This window comes from Heloderma suspectum, chromosome 2 (genome assembly GCF_057233095.1).
Source record: "Heloderma suspectum isolate Gila_16-S chromosome 2, 16-S_ref, whole genome shotgun sequence".
Lineage (NCBI taxonomy): Eukaryota > Metazoa > Chordata > Lepidosauria > Squamata > Helodermatidae > Heloderma > Heloderma suspectum.
The window spans coordinates 300,707,689-300,732,897 of NC_139459.1; the positions used below are offsets into that span (position 1 = coordinate 300,707,689).

The window sequence follows — 25,209 nt, forward strand, 5'->3', positions numbered from 1 at the left end:
ACTCAGCCAGTCTCTCTCTCCCCGCCCCTGCTGCTTTTATAAGACAGGAAGGGCAAGGGTCCAGCACACAAGCGGAAGGCCTCACTTCTCCAAGGATCCTACCCACATCCTTCGGCTACACAAAGTCAAAGCTTTGGTAGCATCAAACATTGGCCACGTGCAAGTGAAACACTGGAAAATGGTAACTAGCAAACACAAATGTTCTCTTCAAAGTAAGAATGAAGCAGACACTATTTGGGCAGTTTGTACTTTATTACAATTTTAAACTGTTAGTACTTTCATATCTGGACATCTTAAAAGGATTTCGATTTACAGCTTCAAAACACTTTTACAGGATTTTAGCCTTGATTTTTAAACCAGTTACACTGTACACAAGTTTAACTGCCCATCTTAATTTTTTGCCAAATTGAAAACAATTCAAAGGCTATTCAGAACTCTTTGTGTTCAAGGTACAGAAAAAACTCCGTTTATTGAAAAAGAATAATCTGTCACACATTCATATTATCAGTTCCACAAACTGAAGATTCAAGGAGCATACACAAAGCTATACATCTGTATCATTTTTATTAGGAATAATTCTGAATAGGTTATGAAGAAATTAATCCATCGAGTCTGAAGAATTTTCAAAGTCTGTCTTCATGAAGATATGTTCACCAATAAACAGTAAAACTTTAGCAGAACTATTATACACTGGGCAAAACAGGCTGATACCAAAAAGCAACATGCAATAAAAAATACAATATAAAGGAAGACAATCTGCTGAATATTAAAAACCTCAAAGAGCTTGTTGCAACCAGCACAGAAATATTCTACCAACCAGATTCAATTCACAAAAAGGCAAAAGAGGGTTGACAGAACCCAAGGGGTTAATAAAATGTTCCTCAGTGCAGAAGATTTGAATAGTGTTTTTAGAGTGTTTTCCTGACAAACAATATTAGGAAGTGTTTTTATAAGGGAGAGAAATAAATATAAATGGAATGCTAGATTAAGTCAGCAGACTGTCTTAAGGAATGAAATAAGATATCAGTAACTTAAAGGAAAGAAGGGGAGAATCTTTTAAAACATACTTAATTTAATTGGGGCTCAAGAAGCATTCAAACAGATTTCAAAAGTCACAACTATATTCAGGCATTTAGGCTAACAATAGAAGTAAAAATCAGAAGATACGCTTTTTCCAAATTAAGGAGTTTTTTTTTTTTTACCCAAGCATATTGTTACCTTGGCAACATGCAGCTTGGTGAACAATAATTGGCAACAAAATAAGTGAAAATGCTGTAATATCCTGCCCAAACCAGTTCCAGATACTGTATAATAACCAAGATGCAAACTAATTTTGATGTAACAAGCCTAGACCACTTATATCAAACATGTCCCTGGTGTGAAAGTCATCCAGTTCCAGTTAGCGCTTTGATAGCTCATTTGACAGCCAGTCAAGTCCCTCATACAGACCAGTTCCTTGTGTAGCACAGGTAGCTTGAACATACCACTGTTGAGAAGAAGGAAAGGAGGAAGTAAAACATTTAATATCATGCAATCCATTTTTTAAAAAAATGTTATCATTTTTTCAGTACAATGAATTATGGGCTAAACATAGCCTGAAAGAGTTAAGGAAAACAATCAAACACAATCCAATTTGGTTAGGATGCTGAGTACAGAATTAGGAAACCTTCAAGCTGAAATTATTTTCTCTTGGGACGCAATCTTATGGGTTACACTCCAGATAGATGGAGGGCTCTCAGTTTAGAGCCCTCCACCTATCCTATTCCCTGCCTGCAACAGACAGGCAGGGCAAGAGGAGGACAGAGGCAATTCCTAGGTTTAAAATGCAAAAAGCAGCTAGACAAGCCTCTGAGTTTACCTTTCAGTGGGTGGGGAGGGGACTGGAGAGCACCTAGGATATTGCGTATGGAGGCCTCTCCTCTCCCCACCCACCAGCATGCCCCCTTTTCTCCCTCTCTGACTTCTCTTACGAAGTCTCAGTTGCAAGCTTGTAAAAGAAACTTTTCTGGCTGCTGGGAGGGGGTGGAGGAGGCAAGATGTACAACCGCATCTCCTCCTCCATGCTCATAGCTCTGTCTACAGGCACAGAGGAGGTGATCTGCAGCTTTCTATGGTGCCCCAAATGCTGTCTAGGGGCCAGAGGATTGCTTACCCAGTAGGTTAGTAAAGTCTTTCAATGATCTGGAGGGGCATGGGTCTGGGATGTATGATCAACAAACCACAAAACATGCAATCAATTTTTAAACACATAACAACCCTTTGAATTTGCTATGGGAAATCAGTATAGTATTTTCTATGCCTCCCATCATTTAAGGCAACTCTAAAACCAGGACAGGTAGAGTAAACTTCCAAAAGAAATAGGGCTGCTCAGCTGACACATAGCTTCACTCATGAAGAAGAGCTAGTCATGAATGCAAAGCATCTAGCTAAAACGACAACTAAAAAGCCTTACAATTAAGGGGCCTGCTACACTGCCACTCATCACAAAGGGACAGTGGCTAGGCCTTGCAGCTGTTTAGACAAGAAAATACAGGTGTGACAGTCCTCTGCCCAACACAGAGTAGAAAGGGGATAAAAGAGGATGCAACTATCTACAAATATTTAAGGAAGCCGTTCATATATTGAATTAGGGCTCTTCACCCCAATGAAATATAGCACTATAGTAATTTTCTCGCCAAAATGCATGGGAATAGGGGAGCAGTACTAGTTGAGACACCAGCTGTAACCTCAGGAACTTTCAGTGATTACTTAGTATACAGGAATGCAAATTGCTGTTATGCCCTGTGTGAGTTGTGCTTGTGCCCGGGGGGGGGGGGGGGGACAGGGACGGGACATGGAGACTTCCTGCCAACCTCCCCCTGTAGCAAATGCAATTCCAAAACTTCCCCCAACTTTTAGGAGTTGGTTTACAGGAGGAGCAGGAAAGCATTATTCTACTTGCTGTTTGTAGAATCAAAGCCATTACATATACCAAAGTAAGGCTACCAGATATGAGCATAATTATCATTTAAGAGCTTGACTGAACATAGAAAACCTTAGTACTTACAGTTCTGTTACGCAGGGACTGAAGGCCTAGTTTATCTGTCATTTCACTGATTGCCATGGCATTTGGCAAGTCTTGTTTGTTTGCAAAGAGAAGCAGCACTGCATCTCTCAACTCATCTTCTTGGAGCTGGAGTAAGAAACATATTACTTAACTTCCCTGGTTACAGTTGCTACAACCAAAACTACAAGTTAAGAAGATAGCAGGGCTTACTATATTTTCCCTTAATTTCCTCAAATAGTTTTCAGTAGCTAATTAATTCAATTACCATCAGTGCATTTAAGTAGCTCAAACAAGAAACAGTATGTCAAATTAAGGTGACAGGTGCAAGAAGGATTTTACTGAAACTGAACAGAACAGTTCTGAGAAGTATCACCTCACAAGTTTGGAGGCAAAACACATAACAGTGCACCTGAATGTCCAGTACTAAGTTTTCCTAAGGTATCTGATGTTTTTGTAAATGAACTTGTTTGCACTTCCTATTACCTATCTCCCCTTTATTGGTTGTGGAGAACCCAATTGTCACAGGCACAGAAGTTGTTCAAACTCAGGTTAAAATATCAGAGACAGTTACCATTTTCTGCAGTTCCTCTGCTGCTTCCTGTATTCTCTCTCTGTCATTGCTATCTACCACAAAAATGAGACCCTGAAAAAAATATTAGAAAAGCTTGATGAGAAATACATCTGCAATACCATTCAAATAAAAACTGAAATACTACTGCCAAGATACATAAAAAACACATTGATCTCAAAAGCAAAGTTTCAAGTGTGACATATGAAAAAACTCAGGAAGTATCAAGCCTCTATCACTCCCGCCTTCAGATATTCAAGTTCCATGTGAGCTCTTCTGTCACAGTGGACCAACACCTCAGGAGGGCATCAATACAGTGTACTCTCAATGGTTATTTTATAGAAACAGCCTATTACAGCTTTCAGTGGAAAGCAATATTCCCTTCAGTTTCATCCAACTCAACATGAATACAAGCATTTTTATTTGCAAAAGGATTCACAAAGTTGTCATAGCAACTTTGGTTATAGGATGGGTTTGGGTTTAACAGCTGTCATAACACAGTTCTGCCAGATGACATTATACAGATGTAAGATGGGTGAAGAAAATTCTTTCCTGGCACAGCACAGACTTTCAAATGAGCTCCAAGCTGTGTTTGGTCAGGCTTAGCCCACGGTTTCCAGCACTTATACTCCAACAGGCTTTTTTGCCATTACACTGCCTATAAATCGTTCATTAAATTGCAGGGGAAAGCAGTTCCACGATCTGGTCAGAGGGCACATAGCAACAATAGTGGCCTGGGATAGTTGTTAATTCTCTAAGTCCAACAGGTCAAAGAGAGGACAGTTCACAAGTTCCCAGCTCCTCCTCTCCCAAGAAGTCGATAGAAAACAACAGTCTCTGGGGGTGGACTATTTTAGTTGATTCTCCATCCTTGCTGGTTTTGAGTAGTAAGCCACAGGAATCTGTATCCTAACTAGTTAATGATCTGCCCATGGAAAGGACATAATATAAATGGCCCCTAAACCCATATTACAATTTGCACGGCCTATGAATGAACATGCATCCTGCTACGTATGTACAGTTATCAAGGTTAGTTAGTTCATGTACTGGTTTTCACCCATAGCTCCCACTGCAAAGCAGCATACAATTAAACACATATAAAATCAAAGCAAAATCACAACAGTCAAAATTCAATGAACTACAATACGCTAACCAATTTACATAGCAGCAAGGAAGCAGAATGAAGGACAACTACAACATTCTAATCATAAAATGCCTTGTGGGAGAGAACAATCTTCGCCATCTTCTGGAAAACAAAAAAAGGGGAGCCAGACATACCTTTTAAGGGAGGGAACTGGGGAAAGTCTCATGGTTGCAAAGAGAGGCTAAAAGGTCCTAAGCAGAACCACACAGTGCAATTCCTATATGGATATTTAATTTTCACAGTATGTGTCTGGGGCAGAGGAACCTTAGCATTTATTCCAAGAACACCTCTGAACTGGAAGCAAATCTTCCTACTAGGCCACAATGTACAAAGTGAGGTGATCAGGCAGGGATTGCAGCTTAGTAGCTTGCTGCAGCTAGCTGCACAGGACACATGCTTAGTGATGGTTCAAATTCTGTTCCACAGAAGCTATGCCTAGTACAGGTGTGGAATGCTCTAGTGCACAATCTGAGCACCGGATGATGGACAAGGACCAACATCAAGGCAGTTGGCATTATTCTAGACTGGGAGCCATAATTCACTTGAATCAAAATCAATGCCATAAAAATTTGCAGCCTAGATGCGCCATCTGCTCTTCCTGAGGCAAAAGAGGCTACAGTTGATTTAACATCTTTGTGCATTTAACCCAGGGGCACTGAACCTCTTTCAGTCCAAGGGCCAAATTCCACTTTCAAGTAGTTCTTGGGGGTCACATTCCAAAAGCAAATGAATGGGCAGGGCCAAAAATACCAGCATATTTTAGCTTAAAGCTCTTACTACCACTAAGCCTTAGAAGAGGCATTTCAACCTTTTAGAATGGGGAAAAAACTGCACAAAATCCAGGAAACCACCAAACAACTGGTAGTCAGGTGAAAGGGGTGGGGCCAATGGAAGGGGTTGAGGCCATCTGCGGAATCCTTTCAAGCCTTAAACAGCTTGGGCCTCGTGTACCTTATGGAACAGGTTCTCCCACGTGTTTCTCCCTGCCTACTTAGATTGGAGGGGGATGCTTTGCTCCATGTCCCCTTTTCTCTGGTTGTAATGTAGTGGGGACTTCTCATCTTGCCAACAGGTGAAGGCTTTTTACACAAAGAGCAGCTGTGAACTTCATTTACCAGAGTGTAGGCAGAGTACATCATGAGAAACGCCAGGTTGGATGAATCACTGGTCGGAATTAAGATTGCCGGGAGAATTATCAACAACCTCCGATACGCAGACTCGTATCTAATGACACCCTAATGGCAGAAAGCGAAGAGGATCTAAAGAGCCTCTTGTTGAGGGTGAAAGTGGAGAGTGCAAAAGCTGGTTTGAAACTCAACATTAAAAAACGAAGATCATGGCATCTGGCCCCATCACTTCCTGGCATATAGAAGGGGAAGAAATGGAAGCAGTGACAGATTTTGTTTTCTTGGGCTCCAAGTTCACCGCAGACGGTGACTGTAGCCATGAAATTAAAAGACGCTTGCTCCTTGGGAGGAAAGCTATGGCACACCTAGACAGCATAGTAAGAAGCAGAGACATCACCTTGCCGACAAAGGTCCGTCTAATCAAAGCTATGGTTTTCCCAGAGGCAACGTATGGCTGTGAGAGCTGGACTATAAGGAAGGCTGAGTGCCGAAGAATTGATGCTTTTGAACTGTGGTGCTGGAGAAGACTCTTAGGAGTCCCCTGGACTGCAAGGAGGTCCAATCAGTCAATCCTAAAGGAAATCAACCCTGAGTGCTCATTGGAAGGACAGATACTGAAGCTGAAGCTCAAATATTTTGGCCACCTAATGCAAAGAGAAAACTCTCTGGAAAAGACCGATGCTGGGAAAGATTGAAGGCAAAAGGAGAAGGGGACGGCAGAGGATGAGATGGCTAGATAGCATCACCAATGCAATGAATATGAACTTGAGCACGCTCAGGGAGAGAGCAGAGGACAGGAAGGCCTGGCGCGCTATGGTCCATGGGGTCACGAAGAGTCGAACATGACTGAACGACTGAACAACAACAACAAGAAGTACAGTATGAAAAGTTACATACAGCAGGACAGCCCAATATTTACAAAGGAAAAGCATAGCTCAGGTACCAGCTAAGTCCACAGTAGATTTAACCCACCACATTGCTGATTGAAACTGCCAGTGTTACAAAGTAGTACTGACAAGTAATGTCAGGCTATGTTGCCGAGGGGCTCATACTGGAAAAGGTACTCTAGCTTTACAGCAGTTATCAATAAGAGAGTGCAAACAGAGAACTTACCTGTGTGTTCTGAAAATAATGCCTCCAGAGTGGTCTAATTTTATCTTGACCACCAACATCCCAAACAGTGAAACAGATGTTCTTATACTCTACTGTTTCCACATTAAAACCTAAAGAAAAATAACAAGTGGTTATGACAACCAGGACCACTGAGCACTCAATGCTGTAGCATTGTTCAAGCTAGGCAGATTTGGATTTAATCAATGCCTAGGTGAGTGGATGGGGGGTGGGCATGTAAAGCTTCTGATATAAATCTAATAAATAAAAGGTAAATTACCAAGAGCTACAATTACAAATTAATTCATTCCTTTTACAGTGTAATCTTATGCATGTCTACTCAGAAGTAAGTCCCACTGAATTCAATGAGACTTACTCCCAGGTAAGTGTGCATAGGATTGCAGCCTTAGTCATCAAAATTGAGTTCTCGAAAGCAGAGGTACTTGCAAAACCTTTTTTGAAAATAGTATTTGTTTAGAAAATCAAGGATCAGTAAGGAATTGCTTGTATAAGGATATTAGTTTGTTTTGTTGTACAATTCTGGTTTCTGAAGATTCTTTTCTCTAATGAGCATTCTAGACAGCAGAAAATTGGTCTTGGAAGCAAGCAATACAAGTTACTAAAATCCATGTGGCATTCTGGACACATACATCTTCATCCTTCACTAGTTCCAGGATGCTCTCTTTGTTGGCTTTGTTACCCAAAGAAGCATCTCACTGTCATGAAAGTTTGTGAATCCAGTAATATGTAGCACAAGCATGGTTTGGGAACAAATCCTAGGAATTCTATTCTAACATACTCTGCAGGAGATCACTTTAATTATTTCAGTCCCTCCACAAACAGGTTTTTTTTAAGTAGTTAATAAAAATGGTTGTTTTCACAATATTAACAACATGACATATTCCTATTTTCTTACCAATTGTGGGAATTGTAGTGACAATCTCTCCTAACTTCAGCTTATATAGAATAGTTGTTTTTCCAGCAGCATCCAAACCAACTAGAAAAATAAAAGTATTAGTTTAATAAAGGCAAAGTCTCCTCTTCAGAAATTCTGTTTTTGATAAGGATCGTTCAATCAAGTAATCTTTATTTTAAGGTGTTCTTTAAAAACAAAATTTCTACACCCAGCCTTCCCTAAATTGGTACCCTCCAGATGTCTTGGACTACAACTTCCACCATCCCCAGCCATCATGGCCAGGGACAGTAGTTGGGAAAAGCTGTTCTACCCAGACAAATGCTAATCCTCCATCTCCCATGGTTGATTCAGACACACCAAACCATGTAAACCAAACCAGACATAATGTACATTTACTCCTTCCCTCGTGTTCTGCAATTTCCTCCCCGGTTTGAGTATGGACCAGCCCTCACTCACAAAAGCTGATAGTCATGAGCAAAAACTGAAAATTAGCTGGCTCTTTGGAACAGGTTTTCATTATGTCTCTCCATGCTAAACAGCCTGCCTGCCGCTAGGTTATCTGAAATGTGCAATTTCTGACTTTGGACCATTCTGATTCAAATATACTTTTACCAAAACCCACTAATGGAGTTCTGAATCACAATTTTATTGTTTTAATGACAGACTCGCATCCTCACTATTATTTCTGGGTGGAACAAACATTTCCCAATAGTTTCCTCAATAAAAAGCGGAAGAATCCACGTTGTGTTGGCCATCAGAATAAAGACTGGTCAGAGTTCAAGATACAGCAATTAGAGTCAATAAAAGTTGGTGATTTAATAAGGGGAAAGAAATCCTGAAGTCCCAATATCACCCCCTCCAATACCAAACTCAGTAAGTACCAATGGCTATGTCATCAAAATGGGGTCACCAAGAAACAAGCACACTCAGAAATACAACCAAATCTTTTTAAAAATAAAGCCTATGGGGGTGTCAACAACAACGGCAGCAAAAAGCCCATATCCCAATGAGTATGCTCAGTAGCCATGAGATGTTCACTGTTAGGTGGAAAAGAAAAAACAGAAAATGGGGAAGTGGAAATAGAATGGAGAATCCTGGAGGAGGGCATGGCTGGCACCCTCAATAGGAGCTGCATTATTAGTTGATAACACGCTGCAGCATTTTGTTGTAGGTCCCACCTGATACAACTATTCCCAACTCCTTCTCTGAGGAACTCAGCTTTAGGAATATTTAGAACAGTAACAATTAAAGTGTGTCTGGTAGCTTTAGCACTTTAAACCCAAAGTGGTTTCCAGAGCTCACATTTTTACCACTGAAAACCAAGAAAGTGAGCCTTGCACAGTTACTGTTGACACCAAGATTTTTTCCTAAATAGAAACTAAGTTCACCGTAACTTGTAGCTATTGACTGTAATGTTCAAACCCTATACGGTTTATGGCTTGTATGTTTATTGACCCGGCTCTACACCGTATAACTAAGATTTGCTCATCTTCCCCCCAGCCCCATGTATTAATTGATTTGAAGTTCTCAGTTTTGTAATTAATCATCTTGTTGTTGTTTCTCAATAAAGCCAGTTTTGAGCCTTCCAAGTAGGAGCGGAATAGGAGTCTTCTATGATTTAAAAGCAAAAATGCACTTTGAAACTGCATGCAGGACTGACAGAGCAGAGTGTATTACATGTATTTTGTATTCAAAATACTGATCATTAGGTATTATCAAAATACTGATCATTAGGAACTCTTTAATTCTTCTTTTAGGATATACTACAATGCACTCTGACCTCAAAAAACAAACAAACATTAAACTGCATGATCAATTACAGCCACTCCATAAGTTATGAAATGCAGTTTGGGACTGAATGCTAATACATTAAATGAAAATACCACTAACAATACTGCATCTTAAAGCATTAAAACTCAAGAGCCCAAGAACTTTGGCACCATCAAAGGTAGCTTCAGTTTCTTGAATGATATGAGACAATACATATTCTGTAATATTACACAAAATTGAAAAATAGTTTGACTATTTTTCTACCTCTTCTATAATTTAGAAATACTGCCCAACATTTCACTCCTTGCATTTAGCAATTATATATAAAGTGTGGTTGGTAACCTGAGAACTGTGAGTAGAAAGAGACTTTTCCTTCCTCTCTTTCCCCCATAGCGTCTGCATTCCCAAACATCCTTCTCTGGAGGGTCAGGGCACCCTCCTGAAAAGTGTGGGATTGAGAATGGTGGCATCATCCAAAACCAGGCAGAAGCACACTGCATGATCCTCCAGAAAAGATTTCAGGGAGGGTGTGAAGGGCTGCAAGAAGACAGGATGGGAAAATCCACTTTCACTTGTAGTTCTCAGGATCCAAGCCTAAAATCTCAGGCTATTATTTTTCTATGCACAGACTTGCATGTTAGGCACAATCCTTGCATAAGCAGTCCTTGCAATCCTCTGCACATAAGCAGAGCACCTGCACACACTATGTCCCTGTGCGCCAGACTGTTACAGGAAATGGAAGGCTTCCTTCTTGCCTCCTCTGATCAGTCAAGGAATACGAACTCCAAGTGGGGACAAGACAAAAAGAGGGCTTTGTTATGTCCAGTGGAGTTCCTTTGATATACAGCGTGCTGTGCCTGCTTGTGGGAAAGTTGTTAATGTTATTAGAACTTAAGTCTCCTTGCTACAGTACATCTGAACCCTTGAAGTTTCCTTATGTTGTATTTTGGTCCTTGATAGATCAGCTTGTTTTCTTCTGATGTTATCTAAAGAATTTAATGTACAGTGTGAAAGTTTAATGAGTTCTCTATTATTTTAGACTCTAAAGAGTAAAAATACAGCCTGCGTTTGCATATGAACAGAAATATATAAACATAAGAAAAAGCTAAGAGCTGCAGCTTCTAACAATTTGTTTTACCTTCCTGCCCTTTCAGGACAACAGTATATTCTGGACATGGTCAGGGAAAGGAGACCAAGGTATTGCACTGGTTTAATCACCTACCTTATGTGAAGAAAGCAAGGTATTTTAATTGTTTTGTTAGTTTAGTCAGGGAATATTTGCAAATGAGTGTTTTAGAGAGAGAAAAAACTTCAAGTGTATTCCTACATGCCATTTAATCTTCATGTGACCTGTAAATCCATTGTTCCTAGTACAAAGACAACATCTTAGAATCTCTTAATGGGTGCCAAAGAGCTAGATGCTCAGACTGCTCTGAACATCAATAGTGGAAAACCTGGATATATATAAAAAAAGCTACCGTAATGAAAAAGCTAGATAACAGCTTTACTATCAGAGATTAGCTGATGGAAGTCAGTATTAAATATAAGGTAGTGATGGACAACTTCTGTCCTAAGAGCTCTCTTGTAGGAAAGGACAGGACTTGGACCCATAAGGGTAATAAGGCTTCCATCTTTTTAATGTTTTTCAAAATTAAACATTACCCTCATTTTCCTGGCAAGCCTCAGCATAGCAAACATCTATTTTAAAACCAGGCCTAAACAGGCTAGGAGACACAGAGCATGTCTACGCCAGCCTAAAATCCTGCATTTAAAATGGGGCTTTCTGCTTCCATTTTAAATGCAGGATCATGACAGACTCCCTTTACACGTGCTTCCTTCCCCCGCCTCTTCCCCCTTATCAGAGTCTTCCATGTTTCCTTATACAGCCACTAGATGGCACTGTGGTCTAGCTTATTTTATTTATTTATTTATTATTACATTTATATCCCGCCTTTTTTCTCTTTAAGAAACCCAACGCGGTGTACATAATCCTCCTCCTCTCCAGTTTATCCCCACAACAACAACCCTGTGAGGTAGGTTGGCCTGAGAGTTTGTGACTGGCCCAAAGTCACCCAGTGAGCTTCCGTGGCCAAGTGGGGACTAGAACCCGGATCTCTTGACTCCCAGTCCAGCACTCTAACCACTACACCACACTGGCTCTCACACTAGCTCCTCTTATTGTGGCTTTTCCTTTTTCAGGGAAGGAACTCAAGCACTGTAATGTGATAGCTCATTATCTCTGATCTTTTAAAAAATTGAATAAAGGTCTGCGGGGAGGTTGACAACATCATCTAAAGGACCCGCAAACTTCCATGAGTAACCAGTCTCAATAGCAGGGTAAAAGCTCAATGTGAAGAAGCCCACAGTCTCTCTCTCTGTTTCTCTCTCCACCAAAGAAATCCACTCCATATTTTTCTTCCTTCCCTGCAGTACCTCTCCTTTATAACCCTATCTTTTGTTCCTGTTCTTGTGTTTCCTAACTTGATCAACCTCCAGAGGACAAGGGGAGTTGGTCTCCCCCTGCCCTTTCTCATGTGGAAAGTGGGTCTGAAAGAGAGAAGCCACTTGCAAGTGGAGCTGAGGAATAGAGAAAGAGGGAAGTAGAAGGAAAATTTGAAATTGCTCTGCCTTCTCCCACTCAGTTAATTTACAAAGCAAGCCTTCCTTTTCTCAAAAAATCTACTTGCAGTTACAATGAAGCAGCACATGGACTTGATGACTGAGAGGTATTTGGAAAGAATATATTATCAGGGTGAGATGGAGGCTGGGGTTAGCTGCTGTTGCTGAGTTCCAGGAGAAGGATACTGCTAGGGGAGGGGAGCAGAAGGGGCTGTGTGGGGAAAGCAGCTTTGCACATGGAGAAAAAGAGCAACAAACTAAGCAGGACTGGAGAAAAATTGAAAATGATGTGGCAGTGCCCTCCTCCCTCAGTTCAGAACTGCAGCATTCCCAGGAAGAAATCTTTACATGCCATTCAGGATTAGAGAACACAGATTCTCCCAGAAATCTACTGCAGGTTTTTCTGGCTGCCCAATTTAGCTGCTATAATGCAAGTTCTTGCTGGCCAAGACCAAAGGGACTCTTGCTCCTGGCTTGTTGGCAAGTGAGTTTGTTGAAGACTGGACAAAAATGAAACTGCTTATTTAATGTATTGTCACTTCCTTTAAAAATAGTTTTAAGATGTGAGACTATACCGAGAATTGATGAGAGCAACTGGCTGTGACTAAAGAGAAAATTGAGAACAGTCCAGATGAAGCTGTAAGAAGGAAATAAATTATGTTGGAAGATGTTTATATTGTTTGGACAAAGTTTTGAAAAAAACAAGCCAAATTTACTTTTCTAGGAAGTCAGTTGTTAGACCAAACGTCACTATTTAGATTAGTAATATAAATATCTAATGTACCATCTCTAACAACAGCAACATTAGTAATTGCTCTAAAGAAGTCAAGCATCAGCTGCTCTGTGGGAGGCAATATGAGTATGTTTTGGGTTGTATCGAATGGCTTCACAAGTGGAAAGTAGCTTTCCTCTCCGCTCCCTACACCTGATTTGGGGAGATTCCCCTCTCACCTTGCAACCCCATGTGGTCAATGCTCAGTCCTCTCACCAGCATAGTTCAATAGGATGCAAAGACAAGGAACTGATTCATCAGGAAAGGATCCCTTGTATACTGCTTAAAAGCAACTTTTAGAAAATTCAGAGTTCTTTTAAAAAAGCTATGCGTAGACCAGGAAACTAAGGGGACTGGGATAAGATCACACTTTAACATCTCATTAACTAGATGGGAGATGGGCAAGGAGATGATGTCAAGACAAAGACCTGATTCCCACAATCACTCCGGCCCACTTGGTTTATTCGTCGCAGTGGGTTGCAGCACCCAGAGGTGCCAGGTTGCCAATCCAAGCCATCATGGCTTCTCATGTCGTTTGGACCCGGCCAGAGTGGCTTGTTGGGGTGGTTAACAAACCACCCTACAACCTACAACAGGCCATGAATTTTGGATGAAACAAGACGCTGCGCCCAGCACAAGTAATTATGCAAATCAGCCAGCATGTGACGGAGAGGTGCAGGGGGTTAACAAGCCACTGTGGCCTCTTAAGCTCCCAGTGATTGTGTGAACCGGGCCGAAGTATTAACATTTTAAATTTCAAAATTAGAACTATGCCTTCCTAGGGCAACTGGGCAATTCCAAATGCACACACACGATGAATTTAACTGACCTAAAGAAAGACAGGTCAGGAGTCATCAGAAAGCCCATTGCATATTGCAGGAAACCCACAGTGTCATTAGGGCAAAACCTTAAGCTAATATTCTGAGCTATCCACAGCAAACAGCCAAGACTTATATACATCTTTCTGTGATCTCTGGTATTGTATGTTGAGTTCAAGACTACACAGGTCATCAAATCGAGGTAGTTTTTGCATCTCAGTTTAAAATCTCCCCGTCTATATTAAAAACTGTCAGTGCTGAAGGCACTGCCATATCCTGTTTGAAATATTAATGGTATGAAGCAATGTGGTTATTTGCACACCACAAATGAGGTGTGTGAGAAAGACACTAGAAGGGGGGGGGGTATTAATTTAATTGCATATAGGCTACTACATGCCAACCCTCAAGATAAGCCTCTCTTCTATTTGATTTTTTAATTATAATTATTACTATAACCACGTTCCTAATTTAAAAGAAAAAATAGCTTAAAATATTAAACTGAAACACCCCCCCCCCCAACAACTGCGAGGGCTTTGTGCATGCGAATAATCAGACTGAAAGCACCGAGCCTGTTTTGAAACACAGGAAGCCCATCGCACGGAAAATGAACCCACATCCTGAAAAAGCAAAAGGCCTGCCGAAGATGAATCGCCCCTATTTTAGAACTTCTCGCAAGGTGGATCTCTTGAGAATATCCCGAGCAGATGATGGGCTCTAGTCTGGAGATTCAATCTCTCCCCCTCCCGCTTCTGGCTGCAGAGGCCTAGCCGAACAATACTGCTTCCTCGCCTTGGCTGCCAGTCTCCTTCCAGCCCTCGAGAAGAGGGGCTCTCTGCCCCCTCCTGAAGCTCACAGGCGACACCCGTCTTCAAGGGGGAGGCGCCACACTGAGCAGCCCCGCGTCCAGAGGAAAACGCTGGGCCGCCCGGGGTGGGGTCGCCGCAGGCCGGCCGGCCGGCCTGCAGCTCGATAGCGGGGGCGGGGGCGCTGGCGCCCGTGTGTGTGTGTGTGTGAACGCGTCTCACCCATGAGGATGCGCATCTGCTTCTTGCCGAAGAGGCGCGAGAACAGCGAGGAGATGGTGAGGCCCATGGCGGCTCCGGGCTGGACGGAGGCAGCAGCTGCGCGAGGAGCGGAGCGGGCCGAGCGTGGAGTTGGCGGCGGCGGCGGCGGCAGCAGAGGCGGCGAACTGGGCCCCGGTCCCTCCTTCTCCCTTTCTTCTCTCCCCTCGCTCGCTTTTTCTCCCCTGCCGGATCCCGCTCCCGCAGGGACGCCGAAAGGAGCGAGCAAGCGAAGGCGTCGGCGGCGTCCGCTCACTGAGGCTGCTCTGTGCCGGGGGAGCCTGGCTCGCTCTCCTCGCTCGCTCGCTCGCTCGCTCTCTGCCACGTCACGGCCGCCCCGGCTCCAACGCGGACAAAATCGCGTCACGCCCGCCACATCCTCACCGCGGCACCACCCCCACGAACCATCGCACAGGCCCCTGCAGGCCAGACTACGGCGCCCAGTGTGCCAATCGCCACCAGCAGCCTTAAGGGCTTCAGTTTTTAAAAGGCACGGCACGACGGGAAATGTAGTCCTAAAGAGAACTCGTCCCTCATGCGTGTGTAAGAGGAGGGCACGCGGCATGCTGGGAAGTGTAGTAGCCTTTCCCCCCCTAATCTCTGAGCTTCCCTTCCGTCTTTTCTGCTGCAGTGCGTACTGGGAGGCATAGTTTCCTCATGATAAGCCTGAGGCCTAGCCCTAGTCGCGATGCCTTAAGGAGACATAACGGTAGAGGTAGCAGCAGTCACAGGCCTAGTTCCCACAAACAGGACAGATGTGGTGCCAAAAGTGTGCCTGGACTGCACCAGCTGCGCAAGGTACAGTCTACAGGTGGAGTTTCACAGGAAGGGGTGGGGAGTGGAATCCTATACATAAAAAGACACCAGGGGAAAAGATGCTAGCCTATACTTCTCCCTGACACGCTTTTTTCTAGCCACAGGGATATATATATATAGATATAGATATGGTATGGAGGAGTGGATCACTGCCTTGTTGTGGTGAAGGGGCTTGCATAACTCAGTGAAGCCATAAGCAATGCCGTGCAGGGCCAGCCAAGATGGACAGGTCATGGCGGAGAGTTCTGACAAAATTTGGTCCACTGGAGAAGAAAAATGGCAACCCACTCCAGTATTCTTGCCAAGAAAACCCCATGGAACGTATCACAAGGCTAAAAGAGATGATGCAGTAAGATGAGCCCCTCAGGTCGGAAGGTATCCAATATACTACTGGGGAAGAGCAGAGAGAATTTCCAAGTAGCGCCAGAAAGAGTGAAGCGGCTGGGCCAAAGCCGAAAGGACACTCAGCTGTGGATGTGTCTGGTGGTGAAAAGAAAGTCCGATGCTGTAAAGAACAATAATTGTTTAGGAACCTGGAATGTAAGGTCAATGAAGCAAGGTAAGCTGGAGGTGGTCAAACATGAGATGGCAAGATTGAACATTGACATCTTGGGAATCGGCGAACTAAAATGGACAAGCATGGGCGAATTTAATTCAGGTGACCATCGTATCTACTACTGTGGGCAAGAATCCCTTAGAAGAAATGGAGTAGCACTCATAGTCAATAAAAGGGTGGGAAAAGCAGTACTGGGGTACAATCTTAAAAACAATAGAATGATCTCAGTATGAACCCAAGGCAAACCATTCAACATCACAGTAATTCAAGTCTATGCCCCAACCACTGAGGCCGAAGAAGTTGAGGTTGATCGGTTCTATGAAGACCTACAACACCTTCTAGAACTAACACCAAAAAAAGATGTCCTTTTCATCATAGGGGATTGGAATGCTAAAGTAGGAAGTCAAGTAACCACCGGGATAACAGGCAAGCATGGCCTTGGTGTACAAAATGAAGCAGGACAAAGGCTAATCGAGTTTTGCCAAGAGAACACACTGATCATAGCAAACACGCTTTTCCAACAGCACAAGAGGCGACTCTACACATGGACATAACCAGATGGTCAATATCGAAATCAGATTATGTACTTTGCAGCCAAGGATGAAGAAGTTCTATACAGTCAGTAAAAAGACCTGGAGCTGACTGTGGCTCAGATCATGAGCTGCTTATTGCAAAATTCCGGCTTAAATTGAAGAACATAGGGAAAACCACTAAACCATTCAGGTATGACCTAAATCATATCCCTTATGAATATACAGTGGAGGTGACAAATAGATTTAAGGGATTAGACCTAATAGACAGAGTGGCTGAGGAACTATGGACGGAGGTCCGTAACATTGTTCAGGAGGCAGCAACTCAATCCATCCCAAAGAAAAGGAAATGCAAGAAAGCCAAGTGGCTGTCTGAGGCTTTACAAGTAGCTGAGGAAAGAAGGGAAGTGAAAAGCAAGGGAGAAAGGGGAAGATATAACCAACTGAATGCAGAGTTCCAGAGAATAGCAAGGAGAGACAAGAAGGCCTTAAATGAACAATGCAAAGAAATCGAAGAAAATAACAGAATGGGAATGACTAGAGATCTTTTCAAGAAAATCGGAGATATCAAGGGAACGTTTTGTGCAAAGATGGGCATGATAAAGGACAAAAAAGGCAGGGACCTAACAGAAGTAGATGAGATTAAGAAGAGGTGGAAAGAATACACAGAAGAACTATACAGGAAAGATCTTAATGTCCCCGATAGCCATGATAGTGCGGTCACGGAACTTGAGCCGGACATCCTAGAGAGTGAAGTCAAGTGGGCCTTAGGAAGCATTACTAACAACAAAACTAGCGGAGATGACAGTATTCCAGCTGAGCTATTTCAAATCCTAAAAGATGATGCTGTTAAAGTGCTGCACTCAATATGCCAACAAATTTGGAACACTCAACAGTGGCCACAAGACTGGAAAAGGTCAGTTTACATTCCAGTTCCAAAGAAGGGCAGTGCCAAAGAGTGTTCAAACCACCGTACAATTGCGCTCATTTCACATGCCAGCAAGGTTATGCTCAAGATCCTACAAGCTAGGCTTCAGCAGTATGCGAACCGAGAACTACCGGAAGTACAAGCTGGGTTTCGAAGAGGCAGAGGAACTAGAGATCAAATTGCCAACATTCGCTGGATCATGGAGAAAGCAAGAGAATTCCAGAAAAACGTCTATTTCTGCTTCATTGACTACGCTAAAGCCTTTGATTGTATGGATCACAACAAACTGTGGCAAATTCTGAAAGAGATGGGAGTACCAGACCACCTTACCTGTCTCCTGAGAAACCTGTATGAGGGCCAAGAAGCAACAGTAAGAACCAGACATGGAACAACCGATTGGTTCAAAATTGGGAAGGAGTACGACAAGGCTGCATATTGTCGCCCTGCTTATTTAACTTATATGCAGAATACATCTGAATTGATGCTTTCGAACTGTGGTGCTGGAGAGGACTCTTACGAGTCCCCTGGACTGCAAGGAGGTCAAATCAGTCCATCCTAAAGGAAATTAACCCTGACTGCTCATTGGAAGGACAGATACTGAAGCCTAAGCTCAAATATTTTGGCCACCTAATGCGAAGAGGAAAGTCACTGGAAAAGACACTGATGCTGGGAAAGATTGAAGGCAAAAGGAGAAGGGGACGACAGAGGATGAGATGGCTAGATAGCATCACCGATGCAATGAATATGAACCTGAGCACACTTCGGGAGAGAGCGCAGGACAGGAGGGCCTGGCGTGCTGTGGTCCATGGGGTCACGAAGAGTCGGACACGATTAAACGACTGAACAACAACAGTGGAGGAGTCACGGGACTCCATGTGTAGTTTGAAGTGGTATTCAGACACAGGGTTACCACCTTATTAGCCGCTTGTGAGAAGGAGGTCAAATTTTAACGGAGTGGCATCATGACTGGGAAAAAATTAACTAAAATCATGCCCTGGGCTGCTTCTAGACAAGGGGCTCTTGTCACTAACAAAGTGTATTGTGCTGCTATTCCATATTTCATTTAACTTTTTTTCTGATAAAAAGTGGCGGTGGTGAGGAAACGTTGTTCAGTCGTGTCCGACTCTTCGTGACCCCATGGACCATAGCACGCCAGGCCTTCCTGTCCTGCGCTCTCTCCCGGAGTGTGCTCAAATTCATATTCATTGCATCGGTGATGCTATCTAGCCATCTCATCCTCTGCCGTCCCCTTCTCCTTTTGCCTTCAGTCTTTCCCAGCATCAGGGTCTTTTCCAGGGAGTTTCCTAAGGCCCACTTGGCTATCAGGGACATTCATATCTTTCCTGTATAGTTCTTCTGTGTATTCTTTCCACCTCTTCTTAATCTCATCTGCTTCTGTTATGTCCCTGCCTTCTTTGTCCTTTATCATGCCCGTCTTTGCACAAAACGTTCCCTTGATATCTGGTGAGGAAATGGAAGACATCATATTTTGGAATACACACATACCCTGGTAAAATTCTGTGAATAGGGCAGTGTGTTTGCAGAATAAAAAGCCTCTCATCTGGAAGTAGTGCTGGAGCTCAAAATCCCTTCAAAAATAATTTTTGCTCATTTCTTAGAACTTGTAATGAAAACTTGCCCACCCCCCACCCCCGCGCCAATCATCTGTAATAAATCATTCCCAGCCTCCAGGAAGGTAGATCATCTTGATTTTACATCACCTACTTTGGGGGAAATGGCACCTATTCACTTCTAAAGTCACTCTCGTTTTAGCATCCCCTAGAAATGAAGGAGACACATTCCTACATAAAAAACACTCCAGTCCCAAGGTGGCCAGATTTGCTGCTATATAAATATTGGAAGAAGGCAAGGTAGAAAGGGCCATGATACCTCTAGATTGAAGGCTATTTGGAATTAATTTTTGAAAGAGTGTATATCAACTAATGTTCAATATTTGGCACTTAACTTCATGTACCAAAAAATAAAAGTAATTTCAGCTCAATCCAAAACAAGCTTATTCCGAAGTCCCAATTTGTTTATAATTGCAGCATAAACACTGAGCTCCACAAACACAAAATCCATACTATTTGAAGTCATTCATTGTCCAAACATTAACTTTTAAAAGGTTTAGATCTACGAATTGCAATTATTGTTTGCAATTACGAAGTTGTCCGTGTGTAATACAAACAGTAAAAATAAAATGCATAAGCTTATTTCTACAGGCCTGTTGGATCTTCCTCCCAGTGGTTTCTATGGCCAAGACCAGCTCAACTATGAAGGATGAGGCAACTGCCCCAGGAGGCAGATTTCTCAGTTGGAAAGAAAAAATGAGAGTTCTTTACAGATCCCATTGGTTCTATGGGATGAAATAAACAGGCTGCACACCAGGAAGGTGGCCAAACCTGCCTCACCTTCCAAACTCTAAGAGCACCAGGGACAGGTTTAGCTCTTATGCCACTGGTGCCAATGAGTGCATGCCTTTACTTTTCCCTATATAGTGTGATGGATCATGACAGGTCATCAGAGCTGGAAGAAAAGGGGCGACTCAGTCCTGCTTCTCCACTTGGATAGTGGAGCTGGGAAAAAGGTATAACATTCTGGCTCTCACCTACTCACCGAACTTGGGGCCTTTAGCTAGTCAATAGGCAATAAGGGAGAGGGCCTTTTCGGTGGTGGTCCTAATTATGGAACACTCCCGAATAAGGCCCGCCTGGTGCCAACGTAGTCATCTTTTCGGTGCCAGGTTAATACTTTCCTCTACTCCCAAGCATTTGACAGTATATTCTAAGTTTTTTAATGGGTCCTGGGATTTCTGTTGATTGTTTAAAATTGTTATATTTTTAGGTGTTGATTTTCTGTTACTGCATTGTATTTTTAGGGGTTTAATCTTTGTAAATCCTCCACAGACTTTGGATACTGGGCAGTATAGAAAAGAAATAAATGAAATATATACAAGTGAGACCTGCAACATGTTGCAGTGTGTAATGCTCCTGTTCAGTGTGCCAGCCAGCCATGCTGTCTTTTGAGGAACGCCATTCTATCTGCCCCCAGTTCGCTATGTTTTCCTCTCAACAGTCAGTCAGTATTCTCACTGAGAGCATGCTCAATTCTCATTGAGCTGTTTTGGGTCATCACACTAATCTTTTCCCCTGATGTTTTGGTGTATTTCCCTGAGTAGTGTACTTGGTGTATGTGTTTCCCTAAGTAGACAGGGGACTGGCTCAGTTTGAGGTGTTTTGTTTTGTGGTGGGGTGGTTTTGTTTGAGTTCATAAATGGGCTGCAATCTGGAGCACATCTGAGAGGATACAAAACCTGTTTCTCACTCCAGATGCTAGGGCAGGGATGGGCAGTTGCCCTGGTTCCCACTTGCCCCACTGCCAAAATTAGGCAATGCAGTGAGAGGGGGAAGTTCATTTTTAAAGGAATGTTAGCCCTAGCAACTAGGGTCACCAGGGTCATAGTAGAGGTTTTACCCCCAGCATAATGGCGTACCTGAAATGTGGTGCTTTTTCCCTATAAGAATGAATGGCTACTTTACTCTCGGAGAGAGTTCAGATAATTAAATTCTGCATTTGGGAAATACCGTTGCTGCAGGGACTAAGCCTACTCCCCAACCCTAGGAATTCCTCTGTGGAAGCTTTTGTCAGTCTTTCTACTTATGTGGATTGAAAATATTTAGCAAACTTGGTGAGATGAAGCACATGATGGTATCTCATTATTTGTGCCAAAGCCAGAGGTATCTCTAAATTGTTTGCTTTCAGTTGCTCTTTTAGTATAAGGCAGCTTCACTTGCTGCACTTTACCAAAATAAAAGGGGTAGGGTTTGGGGAAGAAAAGCTTTATATGGGAAGGTGTTTCACACTGAGAGGTGGGTTAGACATTTAATAAATGATATAGTAATATTTGATTTTTTTGTATTGTGAATTCACCGAGGAAAGGAACTTTAAATAAGCACAAGTAGTCACTGTCAGAATACTAGCAAGAAAGGAATTCTACAATGTACTCAACAGTTTCAAAAATTCCACTCTATATGGATTTTATTTCAGATAGTTCACTGAATAAACATGAACAACGTTTCTGTAAAAGTGAAATTTATTTCCTTAAAAAAATACATTTTGAAAATAAGCTAATGTAGCTAGTTCAAATGTACGATGCAATGCTTCAGTTAATGAAGATTTAGTGGCCATATTTTTTTAAATGCTACTCTTTACCTGTGCAAAACAATGTGTATTAGATATTAATTCAATAGTGGCATAACTGCAGAAGTCAGCTTTTATACAATTTAATTTCAGCTTCTGATTTGGAATCCATACAAGTGAATATTTAAAATACATCTTAAAATGCAGAGGGCACTTTATAGCTAAAATTAAGGACTCTAAATAATGGTACAAAATCATACAAAGGCAGTTTTCCACAACAGGCCTGCAATGGATGTCTATCTCATCCAAAAAAAATGTTTAGGGATATTGATCATTGTGTTGACCCAGCTTCTGCATTTATGTTCCTCAATGTAATGTACACACAACATTGGTACGCATTAGATTGGTATAACATCATTGGAATGATTCCACCAAGTCCTATTTCATACAGATTTATAAAATTCTTGCATTCTTGTATTTTAAAGACATTAAACACTTAGCAAAAATAATTTATTGCCAATGGGAAATGGCTCATTATGAATATTTATAGTATATGCATTGTTAGCTGCGATTTGCAAAAGCCCTCTCTAGAGAAATATAAGTAATACAGATTAAAACAGCTTCTTCCTTCTTACATAACTTCTTTCATTAAAGAAAATTAACACCCCCAAAACTTTATAAAATTGAGATGGACAGTGATTTAATGCTAGTTAGTATTCCCATAGCAGCTATGGGATAGATATACTTTGGAGTAATTCAATCTAGCAAGGGCAAGCTACACATAAAAACCTGTTTCTGCACGTGACCTGCACTTTTGGATCAGTCCCACATGCACAAAATGTTTCAAGAAAAAGAAAAGCCTTGTATCTAACATGCTGCGTGGATAGGTGGTCCATTCCCCAAACTATCACACATAAGAACACGCTGCCTTCAAAGCACCTCTATCTTCGAACTCTAACTGCTGATTAATAATGTTGGGAGAGACTGCGCCACTTATATATTTGGCACGAGGAAACAGAGGTGATGATCCAGTACTATCCAGCCTATTCTATGTGCAACAATCTCTATAGCAAGTCTGATGTTATTTTCTGTTGCTACTATTATTATTCTTATAGTGCCATCAATGCAGATGGCACTTTTCAAAGAACAGGTATGACAGGTCCTTAACCCAAGGGGCTTACAATCTAAAATAGACACAGGGAAACAACAGAGGAAATGTGGGAAAGAGGCATGGTAAGCGGGGGAAGACTATGTGATTGTTTCAGTTACACATATTTTGGCTTAGTTAACATTAGGGATAGGGATTAGGGGATGATTAACATTAGGGATAGGGATTAGGGGATGATCCAAAGGCTTCCTGGAAAAGGAAGTTTTTAGGAGGAACATAAAAGAAATAAGGGAGGTGGTCACACAGAGGTGTTCTGGGAGACATTTGATGATTGCATATAAAGTTTCAATCGATCTTTGAAATTTGAATTTTAGTTCTGCAATTTAAAGTTTAGATTAGCATGATAAGACAGTTAAAGACCTTTGATGAGAAGCTCCCACTTAACTGGATCCTAACCTTAAAAAAAGGCGGGAGGGAGTAATACTGTTTTTTCCACAGGGAATCTATACCAACAGTTTTCTTTTCTAGCAACTAGTGGGAAATATACCATCTTAAGAAAAAAAACCATAATGGGTAGTAAATCAATTACTTTATCATTTAGCTAAGCTATATCCATTCTAGAAACGGATTTGTTGCCAAGTAAGTAGTAACTTCATTATTGTACACTGAAAATCTCAAGACATCAGCTTGATTCAGGTGTCACAGAGCTGATGCGATCAGGAGTAGCCTCACAAGAGCACACTACTCCCTTTTCCTTCTACTCCTTTGGGTCCGACAAAGGAGTAGAACAACAACCTATTCGACAACCTAGGATTACGCTAACCACGGTTTGTCCCCAGACTGGAGACTGAAACTAGGGATTGAAACCAACTTCAACCCCTGGTTTCAGTCTCCAATCTGGGGACAAACTATGTTAGCAGCAACTGTAGTTTTCCCAGTTGGAATACCACAGCAGGCTACAGTTAGCACATGGACCCAAGGAAGTAGGAGGAACATAGGGAGGCAAATGCAAGCCCAAAGGGGTGCGCCTAATTACTAAAATATAGTTTGACAATAAGTTCCATGATGTATGAACCGACGAGTTACAATGTTTTATAGACTGCCATTTGAAATCCTAATAGGAGGTAAAATCTTTTTTAAAGTACTCACTAGAGGGCTACTAGCTATTACCCTAAGAAAGATAGTCTTTGAAACCAACTGGAATATTGCTTCCCCTGAGTCTGAAAAAATTGGGCAGAGCACCACCAGTTTAAGAAGATTTGCAATGCCTGCATTGCATTGTGGGGCTGTATGTAAAAGTTTAAGAGGCATGCAGATTTTCAATAAGAGCACTTAGTTTTAAACATAATTGACAAACAAAAATCTTTTAGTTTCTTCTATATTCAAGTTGAATTTCAAGGGCTGCTTTAACAAGCTCTTTAGAAGTATAAACATGGTCTGATTCCATTACAGTGTAGTTTTCACATCTACTCTGATTCTCTGAGAGTGTCCTCTTTATACCTTTGAAATGTGTGATGTGGTGCATTTGGCTCCATAAAGATTCAGTTAGTCACGTTGAGCCGGTTTTGTTCAGGATGCCCTGTAAATCTTCCGGCTGTGCAAGTATAATTGAATCAATGTGCATCTGTAACTTTTCCATAGTGCCACGTTCCACAGGTAAGTTTTCTCCATCAGCCTATAACCACAGAAAATGCAATTAAAGGTCCATGGTAATTTTGAAGGATCAGTGAGAATTCAGCATTCATGAAAACAATCATCAATTAAGTATTTGATATTGAAATCATCCATACACCTACCCAAAAGCTACATTAATATTAGTGCAAGCATCCAGTTCACATGTAACTGCGGTCAAGAGGATCTCTGTACATTCAGGATCCAGGCAAGCTGACTGCAGCATGCAGTTAGGCTTGGAAACTTCTCTTTTGGTGTGCTGTCATCTCTTGATCTGGGGCATTCACAAACAACTTCTATATACTCTCTGAAAACTTTAAGTGAGAATTCCTTACAGCTATTTTGAAAATTTCAAATTGATCCCAACTTGTCCCTAGTGAGGAAACCTTTAACATTTTCAAGAATGATTTGAGGCAGTTCTCCCAGATTCAGGCAACTAACAGGAAATTACCTGCTCCCAGGAAGAACTGAAGATGAATCTAAGAGCTGCACCAGACCAAAGGCCTATC

General features: G+C 42.0%; 2 protein-coding genes across 5 annotated transcripts in view; both read right to left on the minus strand.

Annotated features, from left to right (window-relative positions):
* Nucleotides 1–228: 228 nt before the first annotated feature.
* Nucleotides 229–24,620, minus strand: ARF4 (ARF GTPase 4). 2 transcript variants are annotated; one of them, XM_084840069.1, is made up of 6 exons: nucleotides 14,916–15,279; nucleotides 7,912–7,992; nucleotides 6,999–7,108; nucleotides 3,618–3,689; nucleotides 3,047–3,172; nucleotides 229–1,486 (listed from the first exon to the last, which is right to left on the minus strand). In XM_084840069.1, exons 1-6 carry the CDS (start codon nucleotides 14,980–14,982, stop codon nucleotides 1,400–1,402), a joined length of 543 nt encoding a protein of 180 aa, XP_084696195.1. In that variant the 5' UTR covers nucleotides 14,983–15,279; the 3' UTR covers nucleotides 229–1,399. The 2 variants fall into 2 exon arrangements, with proteins under 2 accessions (XP_084696195.1, XP_084696196.1); XM_084840070.1 differs by lacking the exon at nucleotides 14,916–15,279 and adding an exon at nucleotides 24,530–24,620 and having other exon boundaries at nucleotides 242–1,486.
* The window catches only part of DENND6A (DENN domain containing 6A), a 48,923-nt gene continuing 48,292 nt past the window's right edge, over nucleotides 24,579–25,209 (minus strand). For all 3 annotated transcript variants that reach the window (XM_084840068.1, XM_084840066.1, XM_084840067.1), the window contains one exon: nucleotides 24,579–24,704. In XM_084840068.1, the coding sequence (XP_084696194.1) occupies nucleotides 24,579–24,704 (126 nt within the window). The remainder of the gene's footprint in view (nucleotides 24,705–25,209) is intronic.

Bases quoted from the DNA above. Each gene is read 5' to 3' on its own strand.
- ARF4 (XM_084840069.1), bottom strand. From the start codon at position 14,982: ATGGGCCTCACCATCTCCTCGCTGTTCTCGCGCCTCTTCGGCAAGAAG. The intron at 3,690-6,998 runs GTAAGTTCTCTG...TATTTTTTTCAG, and splicing joins ATTATTTTCAGAACACACAG to GGTCTCATTTTTGTGGTAGA. The intron at 3,173-3,617 runs GTAACTGTCTCT...TTCTTACTCCAG, and splicing joins CAGAGGAACTGCAGAAAATG to CTCCAAGAAGATGAGTTGAG.